At 33.6% G+C, this 18,666-nt stretch overlaps 1 protein-coding gene across 1 annotated transcript in view; it reads right to left on the reverse strand.

Moving 5' to 3' along the window:
- LRGUK (leucine rich repeats and guanylate kinase domain containing) overlaps nt 1–18,074 on the reverse strand; it is a 59,608-nt gene extending 41,534 nt beyond the window's left edge. Inside the window, exons 1-7 of the mRNA XM_059471741.1 lie at nt 17,895–18,074; nt 15,598–15,705; nt 14,194–14,275; nt 12,033–12,133; nt 11,597–11,678; nt 9,592–9,716; nt 1,682–1,825 (exon numbers count right to left, since the gene is read on the reverse strand). Coding sequence (XP_059327724.1) covers nt 1,682–1,825; nt 9,592–9,716; nt 11,597–11,678; nt 12,033–12,133; nt 14,194–14,275; nt 15,598–15,705; nt 17,895–18,074 — 822 coding nt within the window. The remainder of the gene's footprint in view (nt 1–1,681; nt 1,826–9,591; nt 9,717–11,596; nt 11,679–12,032; nt 12,134–14,193; nt 14,276–15,597; nt 15,706–17,894) is intronic.
- Nucleotides 18,075–18,666: the final 592 nt, after the last annotated feature.

Consider the following 18,666-nt stretch of genomic DNA (forward strand, 5'->3'; position numbering starts at 1 on the left):
CCAAAATCCTGGTCCTTTTTAACCAAAATCCTGGTCCTTTTTTAACCAAGGATTTTTAAACCAAAATCCTGGTCCTTTTTAACCAAAAATCCTTTTTAAACCAAGGATAACCAAGGACTTTGAAACCAAAATCCTGTTCCTTTTTTAACCAAGGATAACAAAGGACTTTTTAAACCAAAATCCTGGTCCTTTTTTAACCAAAATCCTGGTCCTTTTTAAACCAAAAATTCTTTTTTAACCAAGGATAACCAAGGACTTTGAAACCCAAATCCTGTTCCTTTTTTAACCAAGGATAACAAGGGACTTTTTAAACCAAAATCCTGGTCCTTTTTAACCAAAATCCTGGTCCTTTTTAACCAAAATCCTGGTCCTTTTTAAACCAAAAATTCTTTTTTAACCAAGGATAACCAAGGACTTTGAAACCAAAATCCTGGTCCTTTTAAAGTCCCTAAAAACATAACCCTCAACCCAAGCCTGCTCTAAATTCACTTTGAGATAAGAATAACCCCATTCAGAACAGTTTTGGTGAAGTTAAATGTGATTTAAGTGGATTTCTTAAATAAATCCCAGAATTCCAGCCACCAACAATTGGAAATCATTGAATATTTACAAACTACATACTTGCAGCTGAACCTGTTGGGGCCATTTTGTAAAAAAACCAAGAATTTAAGATAATTCTTAATGGTTGTGAGCTGAACTAACTCTGTGTGTTAATTAATTAAAACTCCCCTTTAAATTATCCTTCAGAAGGCAACATTAAAAAATAAAAAGTTCAAAATAACATTCAAAAAACTCACTGAACAATTTCAATGACATCATTCAGAGAGGCAAGTTTTGATGAGGTAAAATCAAGAGTTTTTCCTGTGCTGTAAAGAACAGTGGGAAATAAATAGGCACTGGAAGTGATGTTATTAATGTTAATAACAAGCACAGCATTAGAGAGTTTCCTGTCTGCTGCAATTGAGGCACCTTTAAATGTCAGGCAGAATAAAAAAAATGCACAGTGACTTGAATTAAATCCACTTGCAAGGAGAGAAAAATGACAGAAAATGTTCCACCGCTGCTTTGTATTTTTGTTTCCTTAGATTATCTTTTTTCACACGTCTTTGACGTCAAAGTGATTCATGAATTGATTTTTTTTTTCACTTAAGGATGCTGGAAGATCAATATCAAAATTATTGTGGATATTTGGCTTGGCATTCAAAATTCAAAAGAGTTGGATGGTACCATTGTGTTTCCAGCACAGAAAATTGTGCTGCATGACAAAATCCACTTTTTAGGAGGTTTTTTTTTGCAGTTCTGTTTTGCAGGAAGTTTCCAGAAGAATCTGAGGTCATAAAATTGGGCTGGGAGGTATTAACAGCCCCCTCTGAGGCCTGGCAAGTAAAGATATTTTGGAATAATTGAGGTGGAAAATCTGCAAACTCATCCCTGCCTGACCCAATCCTCAGTGTGTGAGAGCACCAAAGTGGGGCCTGAGTGAAGAGAAAGCCACCTCAGATATTAAATAAGGGCTGAGAGGACACCAGGAACCAACGTGGGAAGTAGCAAAAAGAAAATAATTCAGATTTTCTAATCATTCCTTGCAGTGCTGGAGGATTTTTGGAGCCCTTCAAGGAATTTGTTGTTGAAAAATGAAATTATTCAGTGCTGTTGGAAGGAGGTGAGCCCAGCCTGGTACCTGGTTGTCCTCCAGGTTGATCACCTCCAGCAGGTCGTGCTCCTCCAAGCCTTGCAGGCTGTTTATTTTGTTGTTGGACAGATTCACACGCTGTAGGTTTTTCAAGCTCTTCAGCCCATCCACCTTCTCAATCTGGTTAAAGCTCTAAGAAAAATGAAAGCAGAGAAATTGCAAATAAACCTCTATTAAAAATAATGTTCCCGAGGGAAAAAAAGGAGTTATTTTTTTGAATTTTAGGAGTTTTTGTCATGGAGAATCCTGTAAAAATAGGCTTTTATGCACTAGCCTCATGCACATCCTGATGTGTTACATTCCAGCTGAAAAACCTCTATGGAAAAGAACATTCCTGAATGGAAAAAAGAGAGTTATTTCTTGGATTTGAGGAATTTGGTTGTGGAGAATCCTGTCACAAATAGGCCTTTCTGCATTAGCCTCATGCACATCCTGATGTGTTTCATTTCTGCTGATAAACTTCTATGGAAAACAACATTCCAGAGGAGAAAAAAATTATTTGTTGGTTTTGAATATCTTTTCTTGAGGAGAATCCTGTCACAAATAGGCCTTTCTGCACTAGCCTCATGCACATCCTGATGTGTCACATTTCTGCTCATAAACCTCTATGGAAAACAACATTCCTGAGGGAAAAAAGGAGTTATTTGTTGGATTTGAGGACTTTTTGTCATGGAGAATCCTGTAAAATAGAGGATTAATGCATTGGCCTCATGCCCATCCTGATGTGCCACCTTTCTGCAGATATACCTCTATGGAAAACAACATTCCTGAGGGAAAAAAGGAGTTATTTGTTGGATTTGAGGAATTTTTGTTGTGGAGAATTCTGTCAAAAATAGGCCTTTCTGCATTAGCCTCATGCACATCCTGATGTGCTATATTTCTGCAGATATATCCTTATGGAAAACAACTCCTTTTTCCCCTCAGGAATATTGTTTTCCATAGAGGTTCATCTGCAGAAATATAGTACATCAGGATGTGCATGAGGCTAATGCAGAAAGGCCTATTTTTGACAGGATTCTCCACAAGAAATGATCCTCAAATCCCACAAATAACATTCCAAAAGGGAAAAAAGAGAGTTATTGGTGGGATTTGAGGAGTTTTTGTTGTGGAGAATCCTGTAAAACTAGGCTTTTATGCACTAGCCTCATGCACATCCTGATGTGTTACATTTTGGCTGATAAACCTCTATGAAAAACAACATTCCAGAAGGAAAAAAAGAGAATTATTTGTTGGATTTGAGGATCCTTTCTTGTGGAGAATCCTGTCACAAATAGACCTTTATGCATGAGGCTCATGCCCATCCTGATGTGCCACCTTTCTGCAGATATACCTCTATGGAAAACAACATTCCTGAGGGAAAAAAGGAGTTATTTGTTGGATTTGAGGAATTTTTGTTGTGGAGAATTCTGTCAAAAATAGGCCTTTCTGCATTAGCCTCATGCACATCCTGATATGTTATATTTCTGCTAATAAACCTCTATGGAAAACAACATTCATGAGGAAAAAAAAAAGGAGTTATCTGTCTAGATTTGAGGATCCTTTCTCGTGGAGAATCCTATCACAAGTAGACTTTTCTGCATTAGCCTCATGCACATCCTGATGTGCTATATTTCTGCAGATATATCCTTATGGAAAACAACTCCTTTTTTCCCTCAGGAATATTGTTTTCCATAGAGGTTCATCTGCAGAAATATAGTACATCAGGATGTGCATGAGGCTAATGCAGAAAGGCCTATTTTTGACAGGATTCTCCACAAGAAAGGATCCTCAAATCCCACAAATAACATTCCAAAAGGGAAAAAACAGAGTTATTTGTGGGATTTGAGGAGTTTTTGTTGTGGAGAATCCTGTAAAACTAGGCTTTTATGCACTAGCCTCATGCACATCCTGATGTGTTACATTTTGGCTGATAAACCTCTATGAAAAACAACATTCCAGAAGGAAAAAAAGAGAATTATTTGTTGGATTTGAGGATCCTTTCTTGTGGAGAATCCTGTCACAAATAGACCTTTATGCACGAGGCTCATGCCCATCCTGATGTGCCACCTTTCTGCAGATATACCTCTATGGAAAACAACATTCCTGAGGGAAAAAAGGAGTTATTTGTTGGATTTGAGGAATTTTTGTTGTGGAGAATTCTGTCAAAAATAGGCCTTTCTGCATTAGCCTCATGCACATCCTGATATGTTATATTTCTGCTAATAAACCTCTATGGAAAACAACATTCATGAGGAAAAAAAAAAGGAGTTATCTGTCTAGATTTGAGGATCCTTTCTCGTGGAGAATCCTATCACAAGTAGACTTTTCTGCATTAGCCTCATGCACATCCTGATGTGTTATATTTTGGCTGATAAACCTCTATGAAAAACAACATTCCAGAAGGAAAAAAAGAGAATTATTTGTTGGATTTGAGGATCCTTTCTTGTGGAGAATCCTGTCACAAATAGACCTTTATGCACGAGGCTCATGCACATCCTGATGTGTTACATTTCTGCAGATATACCTGTATGGAAAACAACATTCCTGAGGGGAAAAAAGGAGTTATTTGTTGGATTTGAGGAATTTTGGTTGTGAAGAATCCTGTCACAAATAGGCCCTTCTGCATTAGCCTCATGCACATCCTGATGTGTTTAATTTCTGCTAATAAACTTATATGGAAAACAACATTCGTGAGGCAAAAAAATAATTATTTGTTGGATTTGAGGACTTTTTGTCATGGAAAATCCTGTAAAATATAGGCCTTAATGTATTAGCCTCATGCACATCCTGATATATTCCTGCTGATAAACCTCTGGAAAACAACATTTCTGAAGGAAAAAAAAGAGTTATTTGTTGGATTTGAGGATTCTTTCTCATGGAGAATCCTGTCACAACAGGGCCTTTCTGCATTAGCCTCATGCACATCCTGATTTGCTATATTTCTGCAGATATACCTTTATGGAAAATAACTCAGTTTCCCCCCAGGAATGTTGTTTTCCATAGAGGTTTATAGCAGAATTTAACACATCAGGATGTGCATGAGGCTAATGCATTAAGGCCTATTTTTACAGGATTCTCCATGAGAAAGGATCCTCAAATCCCACAAATAACATTCCAGAAGGAAAAAAAGAGAGTTATTTGTTGGATTTGAGGATCCTTTCTCATGGAGAATCCTGTCACAAATAGGCCTTTCTGCATTAGCCACATGCACATCCTGATGTGTTTAATTTCTCTTAATAAACTTCTATGGAAAACAACATTCGTGAGGCAAAAAAAGAATTATTTGTTGGATTTGAAGATCTTTTCTTGAGGAGAATCCTGTTGCAAATAGACCTTTTCTGCACTAGCCTCATGCACATCCTGATGTGTCACATTTCTCCTCATGGAAAAAAGGAATCACCTCTCTCCTGATTAGCTTATCTCCAACTCACCTTGAAGAGACAACAACAATAAAAAGAGCTCTAATATTTTTTAAAAACTGATGTTGGCCCAAGAACACTCCTGTTACCACCCAGCTCAAAATTTAGAACACAGAGATGCATGGAAAATTATGGAATATATATACATAAATACATTGAATTTCCCTCTGTAATCATGGCTCCATTTACACTTGTGATTACAGAATAAATAATGAAAAAATTAAGGTGGGATAGAGAAGAGACAGGCTGAGGGTTGGGAATGTTCCCCTGGAGCAGGGAAGGCTCCAGGGAGAGCTCCCAGCACATTGCAGGGCCTGCAGGGGCTCCAGCAGAGCTGCAGAGGGACTGGGGACAAGGCCTGCAGGGACAGCACACAGGGAATGGCTCCCACTGCCAGAGGGCAGCCATGGGTGGCATCTTGGCAATGAGGAATTCCTGCCTGGGCTGGCATTGCCACAGCAGCTGGGGCTGCCCCTGATCCCTGCAGTGCCCAAGGCCAGGCTGGAGCAGCCTGGGATGGTGGCATTGGAATGGGATGGGCTTGAAGGGCCCTTCCCACCCAAACCATTCTGGGATCTGGGACACTCAGAATCCATCCCCAGGGATTTTTATGGAAGTTGGGGATGGCAAAGGGAAGGGAGACCCTTCCTGGAGTGCTGAGATTGCCAGTGAAGCCCCCAGACCCCAAAATCCCTTCCTAGAGAGAAGTCGGGGTGGGGATGGATCCAATGCCAGGCTGGGAGAGCTGGGAATGGAGGGAATTCCCTGGAGAGGGAGCCTGGGGTGGGATTTTGGGAAGGGATTCCCAGAGCAGCTGGGGCTGCCCCTGATCCCTGCAATGGCCAAGGTTGGACACTGGGGCTGGAGCAGCCTGGGATGGTGGGAGGTGTCCCTGCCATGGCAGGGGTGGCACTGGGTGACCTTGAAGGTCCCTTCCCACCCAAACCATTCCATGATTCCATAATTCCCTGATATGATACCAAAATCTCTCTGGAATTCATAAATCCACATTAACACACATCAAGTGAAGGCTTCATTCACTGTCAGTGAACAGCACAGAAATGTTTAAAAAATAATAATTAAAAAACCCCAATTTTCCTGTCAATTCTTCCAGACTTGCCCACACAAAACGCCCCAAATTTTTGAGAACCAACCCTCAGAGTTTTTTCAAACAAGGCCCTGATTTCTCACTGGCCTCCAGATGGTTCCATTCCTCAGGGCCTCACAAACCAGAGACTCATTTCTGCCCAAAGTCCAAGCAGGGACAACAATTCCCTGTCCCACACATCCCCAGATGGCCTCTCCACAGGATTCCTCCTCCATAGCCTTGCAAATTTTATTTTTCCATCAGCCTCACCTTGTGCTGAAAGCTTGGAAGCCTCATCTCCTATTAATAAATATTTAGGAACTGTAGAAATAAATAAGGCAGCTGACTCTAATGTTAATCCAGTTGTCTGTCCTTGACATTTTTCCTGACTTTTAAATGTTTAATTAGGTTATTAATAGCACGGAGGCTTCGTTAGCCCTCTGGTTAATCAGGTACAGTTCAGAGCTGGAAATGCAAAATGCTGGGCCAGAGGTGCACAGAAAATTCTGGGAACAAAAGGAATTTGGGGATGGATCCTTTAAAAGCAGTAAATTCCTAAGGGTCCAGTTCATTAGAGCTGTGCTTCTTATTTTATTTTTTTTCCTTTGCAAACATGAGTGGAATTTCTTTTTTTTTTTTTCTTTGAAAACATGAGTGGAGTAAAGGGATTTTTGGTACAGCAAAGCAGAATTTACAGGTTTTGAAGTGTTCCTCCCAAATGTCAGAACTTTCTGCTCTATTCAAATTTAGAAAAGAAAAGCTCAAGGGGAGAGAAAGCTGAGGAGAAAGAAAGAAGAAGAAAAGAAAGAAGAAGGAAAGAAGAAGAAAAACAAGAAGGAAAGAAGAAAAGGGGAAGAAACGAAGATGGAAAAAGGAAGGAAAAAGGAAGGAAAAAGGAAGGGAAAAGGAAGGGAAAAGGAAGGGAAAAGGAAGGGAAAAGGAAGGAAAAAAGAAGAAAAGGGGAAGAAAAGGGGAAGAAAAGGGGAAGAAAAGGGGAAGAAAAGGAAGAAGAAAAGGAAGAAGAAAGAAGAAAAAGAAGGGAGAAAGAACAAAGAAAGAAGGAGAAAGAAGGAGAAAGAAGGATAATAATAATAATAATAATAATAATAATAATAATAATAATAATAATAATAATAGCAACTGCATTTTATTCTAATTACTTCCAATTTTTAAAGAAAATGCTCAGCTTAAATCTCTTTCCACCATTTCCACCTGGCTAATTAACAAAGACAAGCAGTGTTATCAATAGTGATATCAGCCCCTCAGAACCCCAAATGAGATTTAATAAGATTTAACTGTTAACAATTTCACTTTGGCCAGAGCAGATTCCCAAGGGAATTCCTGGTGGCCCTTTAAACAAAGCAGGAATTCAGGGCACACGGTGAAGGAGGGACTTGCTGTGGCTCAAATTTGGAGAAAAAAAAGCATTAAAGTATTTTAAAAGTATTTAGGAAAAAGCTCCTCTTACTCCTAGAGCTCCTTTCAGAACATTTCCATGGGATTTGGCCAATCTGAGTCGATATTTCCCAATAAAAATGAGACCAAATTCCAATTTATTGCCACTGAGAGCTCCTGGATGTATCCTAGATGTGAAATCTAATTTTATTAGCATTATTTGAATATATTATTCAAAAGATGCTACATGTGAACACCTTCCCTGAACGCCGCAGCAGCCAAGGGCCAATCGGAGCTGGTATTTTCTATATCCAATTTTACAGAATAGAAGAAAAACCTTTAAATGTTTTAAAAGGATTGGAAAAAGAATATTTCTATTCCTGAAAAGGGATTCATTCACTTCACCTCAAATATTTATGTGGGTGCTTAAAACTAATGTAGCCAATAGGAACTCTGTAAAGCACTTTTGGGATTTATTTTTGATGTTCCATTAAATATTTTTCCACTCTTATTAGAAAGTAAAAGCTGTTTAAAAGCAGCCTGTTGCTTTTGGAGAGTTTGGATTGCATTAAAAATAGGTTTGGGTTGTGTTTCGGTGCAATATTTGTATTATTAAATTTGAAAATTTATTGTATTTGTATTATTAGTTTTGAAAGTGTATAGTATTGTAGATATTTCTCATAATTTGTTATGTAATTATCTTCATATTGATTATATTGATAAAAATTTATTATTATATAATAATATAAAAATATAATACATATATTATATATAATGTATATTAGACATATTATATGTGTTATATAATATATTTTACTTATAAAATACATAGCATATAATATATATTGTATTTATTATATATGTGACATTATAAAATATATAACATAAAATAATATATAATATCTAATATAACATATAATATAATGTATATGATACATAATATGACAAAATACGATATATAATATATAATGTAGTATATATTATATATTATATATTATATATTATATATCAATTAAAATATATAATATATAATATAACATAATAGTATATTATATAATTATACTATATTATATAACTATACTATATTGTATAATATAACATTACATTATATAACATTATATTACACTACATTACATATTACATATTACATTATATTATATTACATTATATATAATGTATATTAGAAATAGTATATTATAGATATTATATGTGTTATGTAAAATATTTTATTTATAAGGTATAATATATAATATAACATATAATGTATATGTTGTAATATGATATAAAATATGATATATAATATGATATATATAGGATATACAATATATAATGTAGGATATAATATATAATATATAATATATAATATATAATATATAATATATAATATATAATATATAATATATAATATATAAGATATAAGATATAAGATATAAGATATAAGATATAAGATATAAGATATAAGATATTATATATTATATATTATATATTATATATTATATATTATATATTATATATTATATATTGTATATATCAAATACAATATAATATAACATCATAGTATATTATATAATTATACTATATTATACAATTATACTATATTGTATAATATAGCATTACATTATATTACATATTATATTACATTATATTACATATTATATTACACTACATTACATATTACTTATATTATATCATATTATATTAGATATTATATTATATTATATTATATTAGATATTATATTATATTATATTATATTATATTATATTATATTATATTATATTATATTACATTATATTATATTATATTATATCATATGACATTATATCATATGACATTATATAGTATATAGTACCAAATAATACATAATAAAATATATACTATAAAATAATATATAATGCAAAATAATATATTTTACATTTCTTATCTTCATATTTACAATATTCTATTTATTATTTACATGAAGTTCTTGCTCTCTGGCTAAGAGGCAGGCAGGAAAAGCCTCAGAATGAATTTTCCTTACCAGGTTGAGGACCCTGATGGGCAGGTTGTGCAGGCCCCTGATGGCAGCCAGCCTGTTGTGTGCCAGCCCCAGCTGGGTCAGGCTGTGACACTGCTCCAGCCCTCGGATCTCCTCAATCTCATTGTCTGTGCACGGCTCTCAGGAGAAAAACATCAGCGGAACACAAAACCTGAGCAGTAATGAGGTGATAAATCAACAAATTGGGGTTATGGGCTGGGGAGCTGGACAGGGAAGGATTTATCCTGAAGGGCTTTAAATCCTACTGCTCCTGCAGAAATTATTCAAGTTGTAATTTTATGGGGTTATTTTAGTTTAAATGATACCTGTTGTGTCCTGGCCATCTGTCCTGAGAGGAGAAAGTTCATTTTAAATTAACGTCACAGTTATAAACAGTAGCACAAGTAATTAGAATTCCTCTCAGGGAACCTCAGCATTACCAGAACTCCTCAAATTCCCTAAACAAAGAACTTTTGACAACAAATCCAGTTCCAATTCCTCCTTGAAATGCATGAAGTGAGAGGAACCTGACCCTGATCTGCCCAAAATCAGGTAAAACTCTGGGACTCTTTGGTGACTGGAGTTAATCAGAAGTTTGAATAAAGAAAAATTAAAGTTTAAGCCACAAGCATCAATGTGAGGCAGCAAATTGCTCAGCCCTGTATAATAATAAATTCAATTTTTGCCTTTTCATGACTCACTATAAAGCTTCGTCACTTCTTTTTGGCCAAGTTGCGTCTCTCTCTGGTTGGACAATTCCTCCCTTTGGAAAGCTCTCAGGTGTGCACAAAAAAAGGAGAAAATTACCTGAAAATGTGCATCAAAATTCACTAAAAATGGAGAGGAAAGGTGAGTCTGTCACTGGGAAAGGGATGGGAAACGTTTCTGCTGCTGCAGGAGATTTCAGAGGGGATTAAAATCTGATTAACAATCAGATTAAAAATCAATTTATCAGATTAACAGTCTGATTAAAAATCTGATTGTTCTACCAGGTGAGGAGAATTTGACACAGATTGGGGCCACTGAATTCTGAATTTCCAGTCCTGCCCTCATTTTCCTCTTTTTTAGGGGTTTCTCTTGTGTATATGAAAACATTTTTATCCCCATTTCACCAAATGAAGAAATCCAAGGCACCACAAAACCAAACCAAAAACTACACAGCAGCTCCACAAGACAAATACTCAATTTTATTTTTTTTTTTTAATTTTCTCCCCTTTTAAATTTTTCTAGAGAGGTTTTTGCTGCATTATGGAAAATTAGGATTGCAAAAGAAAAGTGGTTTGGTGCCATTTTGTGATAGGATTTGTGTCACTTGCACACTTTGTAGAGTGGGAAGAACACAAATAACTTTTTTTTTTAAAATAAAAAATTATTTTAATAACATAATATGATATATTATATTTGTATATAATATATATTATATACTATTATAATATAATAATATACATATATAATATATATTATATAATATACATAATATATATGTATATTATAAAATATATATTATATATGCATATAACACATACTATATTTATTATATATATTTCTTTTATATATATTTCAATATATATAATTTAAATTTTATCTTTAAATTATATAACATATAATATATAATATATAATATATAATATATAATATATAATATATAATATATAATATATAATATATAATATATAATATATATTATATTATATATAATATATAATATATAATATATTATACATAATATATTATATATTATACATTATATATTATACATAATATATTATATATAATTATATTACATAAAGTATAATTATATTATATATATTCATATAGTGTATGTTATATTTTAACACCATCAATGCTGAAGTAAATTAAGCTCAGTCTCAGCACCAGAATTACAATTTTATCTCAATTCTAAGGACAAACTGACATGAAGGGGAAAATACAAAGAAAACAGGTATTTATCCGAAGAAATAGCAAAATAAATCAATTTTTCTCCCATTTAAGATTCCCCAAAGGATACAATCCAGCAGCAGCTTGGTAAGTGAGTGGTATTCTGATAAATCTTTCATTTTTGGGATTTGATTGTGTGAAAAATCTACTTCCTAAAGGAAAAAAAAAAAAAGAGAGGAATTTGGGGTTATTTCTTCAGCATTTTACTCTGGCTGGGGGTTTGTTCCACCCTCCCACCACGTGCAGGGGTTCAGTGAGGAAAAAAATAAATGTAAATGTAAATGTAAATGCAAATGTAAATGTAAATGTAAATGTAAATGTAAATGTAAATCAGACACAAAGATTTGGGAAAGGAAAATGGAAAAGTAAAATGTGAATCGAGGTAAAAAAAGAAGAATAAAAAAGGAACAAAATTCGACTTGCTCAAATACATCTAACTTAGATTCAGAAAATGGTTTTGAATTTAAAACTTTAATTTTTTTTATTTAATTTTTTTTCAGACTTACCCTGAGGTTTTTAGGGGCTTTAAAGTTGAAATAAGTGGTCAGTTCATTATTGGAAGCATTCAGCTCTACTAAATAAGGCATGTGACTGACACAGGAAAGATCTAGAAAAGAAATAAAATGTCAAATGCTGAGCCTGAATGCAAAGATCATCCCAGCAAAATGTGATAATTACATCCTGCAGCAATTAAGAGTTAATTTGGAGCTGCATGTGCAGAAAGTGATGCCTGAAATGCAGAATATTAACACCTTCTCCTAGAGGGGAAAAAAAGGTTTATAAACCATAAAGAATAAATATCCAAGTCAGACATTTAATTTTCATTATGCCTTGAAACAAGAATTTATTTTTATATTTTTAGATATCATTATGATAATATAATATATTATAATATTAATATAATACAATAAAACAATATATTATATTATATTATATTATATTATATTATATTATATTATATTATATTATATTATATTATATTATATTATATTATATTATTATTTTAATATTCTAATATAATGTTGTAATATAATATAATATAATATAATATAATATAATATAATAATTACATAATAATTACATAATATCATATTATATACTACTATTATTTTTCAGCCTTCTGTCTGTATCCTTTCTGTATTCTATAGTATAGTATAGTATAGCATAGCATTGCATAATATAATATAATGTAATATAATATAATGCAATATAATGCAATATAATGCAATATAATGCAACATAATGTAATCTAATGCAATATAATATAATGCAATGTAATGTAATGTAATATAATGTATTATATTGCATTATATTATATTACATTAATATAATGAAATTACGTATTAATATATGTAATTATATATTATATAAATATCTTTTAAAATTATCTAATGATATATTATATAATTATATATAATTTAATTCTATAATTTTATATAATATAATATATATAAATTTATATAATTTTATATAATATAATGTAATGTGATATAATATAATACAATATGATATAATGTAATGTAATGTAAATTAGCCTTCTAAGAACACGGAGTCAGATTGATCATTTCCTTCCTGCCACACCCCTTCACCTTGATGTCTGCTGGGATTTTATTTTTGGGTGATAAACTGAGAGTTTGAGCTCCATGTTCCGCTGTTGATGGGCAGTGGAGATTTTGGGCAAATTTTCATTATTATCTTTTTAGCCTTCTGTAAGTATCATTTCTGTACTCTTTACTATAACATAATATAGTACACTATAATGTAATGTAATATAATGTAATGTAATGCATTGTAATGTAATATAATACTGCATTAATATATGTAATAATATATATGATATATGATATATGATATATGATATATGATATATGATATATGATATATGATATATGATATATGATATATTATATATGATATATGATATATGATATATTATATATTATATATTATATAAAATGGATTCTAGAATTATTTAATATCTATATTATATATAGTGTAATTACATAATATAATATAATTATATAATATTATGTAATACAATGTAATACGATATAATATAATATAATATAATATAATATAATATAATATAATATAATATAATATAATATAATATAATATATTATATTACATTATATTATATTACATTAATACAATGTAATTATGTATTAATATATGTAATTATATATTATATATTATATAACATATCTTATAAAATTAACTAATTATATATTATATAATTATATATAATTTAATTATATAATATATATAATTAGATAATTTTATATAATACAATGTAATGTAATGTAATGTAATGTAATGTAATGCAATGCAATGCAATGCAATAATAAATTAGACTTCTAAGAACATGGAGTCAGATCCATAACTTCCTTCTTGAAATGGGGGACCCCAAAAATGCCAGACCCCTTCACCTTGATATCTGCTGGGGTAATAAACTGAGAATTTGAGTTCCATGTTCTCTCCATGTGCTGCTCTTAATGGGCCGTGGAGATTTTGGGATTTTGGAGGAGATCAAGCCCGGCTCTGTGCAACGTTTAACGCCATTAAAATGTCAGCCGGGCTTTGTGACACTAAAACTCCGTGCTCCAGTGAATTCCTCATCTGAAACAGCTTCACAAGGCAGGAATTTGTGCTTCATTTACTCCATACCATTAATTTTATTGGAGGAAAGCTCCATTTTCTGCAGGTGAATGTATCCGGAGAGAATGCTGATGTCACTCAGCCCGCGACCCTGGAAAAGGGAAAGGATTTTAATCACAATTTTAATAACCGGTTAATAACTCTGCTCACCCAAAGTCCCTCCAGCTGCAGCAGGACAAGGTGACATTACAAAAAGTGATGGTGGAGCGGCCAGAAATGGAGAAAATGCCAAAAAAAAAGACTTTAAAACAACACAACCACTTCAACTTCCTGAATGCAGCATTCCTGGTGATTTACACATCCCTCTACTTTTTTTTCCTCCAGCTGACTGAAGGAGGAAGATACATTTTTCACACCCTAGGACTGGATAAGGAAAAAAATATAATAAAATAATAGTGATAATTATAATTAAAATATTACAATATAATATAAACAAAATAATAATGCACAATATATAATATATAAAATAATATAAATGTAATTAATATTATAATATAATATACATATAATTATATTATATAAATATAATGATAATTAAATAATAATAATTTTATAATCTCAGTGCTGATGCTAATACATGAAAAAAACCCCAACAAATCACCACTCTGGCAGTCAGCCGGAGCCACTGTGAATCTTAGCAAAAACCCTATTTTTATAATAATTTTATTGTCATTAACATGAAACAGGCAATGACAAAAATCTGCCTCTGAAAATCTTGTTTTTTAACAAGCCTTTTTTTCCCAACGATTTGCTGTTGAAAAAAAGGCAAATAATATATATAATATTATATATAATAATAATATATACATATCTATATTCTATATATAATTTGTTTTTATATTTATATATATATAATATTATACAAAATATGTATTTCTATTTTTAGATATAATTTATATTTATAGTTTTATATCTATGATATCTAATATTATATAAAATATATGTTTCTACTTTTTTCCACATAATTTATTTTAATATTTTATATCTATTTTATATCTAATATTATATAAAATATATATTTATCTTTTTATATATAATTGATTTTCATATGTTTATATCTATTATATGTATAATACTGTATGAAATCTATATTTATATTTTAATATATAATTGATTTTTATATTTTTATATCTATTATATATATAATATGATATGAAAGCTATATATTTATTTCATACATAATTGAGGTTTTATATTTTTATACTATTGTATATATTTTATTATATTATATGTATTATATTATATTATATTATATTATATTATATTATATATATTTACATTAATATTTTATATATAATTGATTTTTATATTCTAATATATTAAAATATTTTAATATATTATTTTTATATTCAAAAAAAGGGAACATTTGTGCAGAAAAGCACCTTAAAATGATGTTTTTTTGCTGGTACTCACTGGCAGTGACAGGTGAAGATAAACGTACTCAGTGCCGGGGGCGGAGCGGCCGAAGGTGTGGAGCCCCTCAGCGGCCGTGTCTTCATCCAACACCTCCTGCAAGTGACCCTGAAAACACCAGGAAAAGGGAAAAAATGGATTTAGAGGAGATTTATGAGGGGAAATTCCCACTGGGAGAACCCCGAGGCTGCTGGGGTTCAGGTGGGAACAGGGTTGATAAAAGTCCTCTGTCGCTGGGATGTTTTATCAAAAATTCCTTTTGGCAGGATCTTTTCTCCTGGGAAGCGGGGAAGCTTCAGCGTCTCCATGTTTTGTTACTTTGGAATGTGATTTGGAGAATTGTTTATCCAGCATGTGAATTGTTTTTAATTAATGACCAATCACAGTCCAGCTGTGCCAGACTCTGCTCAGTCACAAGATTTTATTATTCATTCTTTGCCAGTGTTCTGATGAAATCCCTTCTCTTTCTTTAGTGTAGTTTTAGTATATAATTTTCTTTTAACATAATTGTATCATAAAATAATAAATCAGCCTTCTGAGAACATGGAGCCAAGACTCTCATCTCTTCCCTTGTCTGTGTCATTGTCATATTTTCTGGAAAAATCCTCTTTGCCCAGGAATCTTCTCCTGAGAAGCCTCAGAGAAAAAGGAAAACAATATTCTCTCATTTGCTTCTGCTGTGTTTTGCTGCTTTGGAATGTGGTTGGAGATTGTTTATCCAACAGGTGATTGTTCCATTGGTTTCATGGGAATTGTTTTAATTAATGGCCAATTATGGTCAGGCTGTGTGGGTCTCTGAGGAGCCAGTCATGAGTATTTCATTATTATCTTATTAAGCCTTCTGTCTGTATCCTTTCTGTATTCTTTAGTATAGTTTTAGTGTATAATTCTCTTTTAATATAATATATATCAGAAAATAGTAAATCAGCCTTCTGAAACATGGAGTCAGATTCTCATCTCTTCCCTCATCTGTGTCACATTCATATTTTCTGGAAAATCCCTTTGCCCAGGATGCTTCTCCTGGGAAGCTCAGAGGCCTCAGAGAAAAAGGAAAACAATATCATCTCATTTACTTCTGCTGTGTTTTGCTGCTTTGGAATGTGGTTGGAGATTGTTTATCCAACAGGTGATTGTTCCATTGGTTTCATGGGAATTGTTTTAATTAATGGCCAATTATGGTCAGGCTGTGTGCGTCTCTAAGGAGCCAGTCACGAGTATTTCATTATTAAGCCTTCTGTCTGTATCCTTTCTGTATTCTTTAGTATAGTTTTAGTATATAATTTTCTTTTAATATAATATATATCAGAAAATAGTAAATCAGCCTTCTGAAACATGGAGTCAGATTCTCATCTCTTCCCTCATCTGTGTCACATTCATATTTTCTGGAAAATCCCTTTGCCCAGGATGCTTCTCCTGGGAAGCTGAGAGGCCTCAGAGAAAAAGGAAAACAATATCATCTCATTTGCTTCTCCTGTGTTTTGCTGCTTTGGAATGTGGTTGGAGATTGTTGGACACTTTGGAGAAAGAGAACTGTGAAAGATGGGACCCATCAGGGGTAATTTTAGATGATCGGCTTTAAAGCATCTACAACATAATGTAACAAAAGCTGATAGGCCAAGAAACACTTATAACGTCTTGTGATTAGGAAATAATTTGCTTCTGATTGTGATGGTGTGAATTATAACATCTGTATTGTCTCATCCTTCACGTGAGACTGAAAACGGAATAAAAGTTTTTAAAACATCCCTTAGCTGCCCCATCTCTAGCTCAGAAAACAGCTTAATCCAACAGAGACCAAGATAAAGAACAGAATAATTTCATTATAGCACCTACATGTTATAGCGAGGGAGAGCACAGAATAATTTCCACAGGGCAAAATATGAGGTGATATTTTGTGGTGTTGGGATTTAAATCTGGGCAGGGCAGGGAGAGAAAATTCACACGTGTCCATGGGATTTATTGAAGCTCAGGCTGGGAATTTAAGCAGGAAATTGGGTTAATTTGGCCATATATTTGCCAGGCAGTTTATCCTTAATCTTATATGGCCAGGAGCACTTGGCAGTGCTGGGTTAATGGCTGGAATTGACAATTTTCAAAGTTTTTTTCCCAATCTAATTGATTTTGAGAGAGAGAGAGACACAAGCCATGAGGACCCCGGACACCACGGCGAAGGGAGGGACCCTAAAAAAAGCAGAAATCGGAGGTGCCGCCCTTCTTCCCCCGAAATCCGCACCGAGGAGGGAAAGAACAGCTCCCTCCCATGCCCACACCCCTCCCCACACAGCCCTGGGCCGAACCTTTGAGCGCTCCGACTCTTCCTCCCCGTCCTCCTCCTCCTGCTCATCCTCGCCGTGAGGGGCGCCGGGCCGGGGCTTCTCCTGGAGTAACTCCTCAGCGAGCGCCTGCGGCGGCTCCTCAGGAGGGGGAAGCGGCTCCCCGGGGCTGCTTTCTGTGCCGTTCTCCTCGCCGCCCGCCATGAGCTGTGATAAGGAGAGAGGAGACGGAGGAAACTCCGCTATAGGCGCTGTCCCTGCTCAGCCCAGGCCGCCGCCATTTGTTTACACGTTGCTATGGAAACGGGAAGCACCGGTGATTGGCTCCAACCGCCCCGCCAGCCAATAAGAGCGCAGAGCGTGCAGCGGGGCAGCATGGGAGTTGTAGTTCGCCTCCCTGAGGGAGCCCTTAGCCTCGCTCCCGCGTTATTGTGAAAAATGCCTATTTTATGATTGGCTTTTTGCAAATATTCAAATGAATATTATATATGTTGTGTTAGAAAGTGATGCTGTGTTAATCTTCTTAAGTAGTGTGTTGAAGATAGTTTTAGGTTATAACATAGGGTTAAAATAGAAACTATGCTAGGTAGGATGCTTTTTTTTTCTAAAGAAAGGACTCGCAGCGAGATAGCGGCTACAGGACACCTGAATCTTTCAGAGAAAGAGAATTTATTGCCCCATTATCAGGAGAAATGAACTTCTTCCTGCCTCATTTGGGTAGGATGACACCATCAGGATTCAGAGGAACAAGCTGACACTGCCCAGACACAATTCTGTGTTTGAATGGAATTTGTGC

This window comes from Ammospiza nelsoni, chromosome 5 (assembly GCF_027579445.1).
Source record: "Ammospiza nelsoni isolate bAmmNel1 chromosome 5, bAmmNel1.pri, whole genome shotgun sequence".
NCBI lineage: Eukaryota > Metazoa > Chordata > Aves > Passeriformes > Passerellidae > Ammospiza > Ammospiza nelsoni.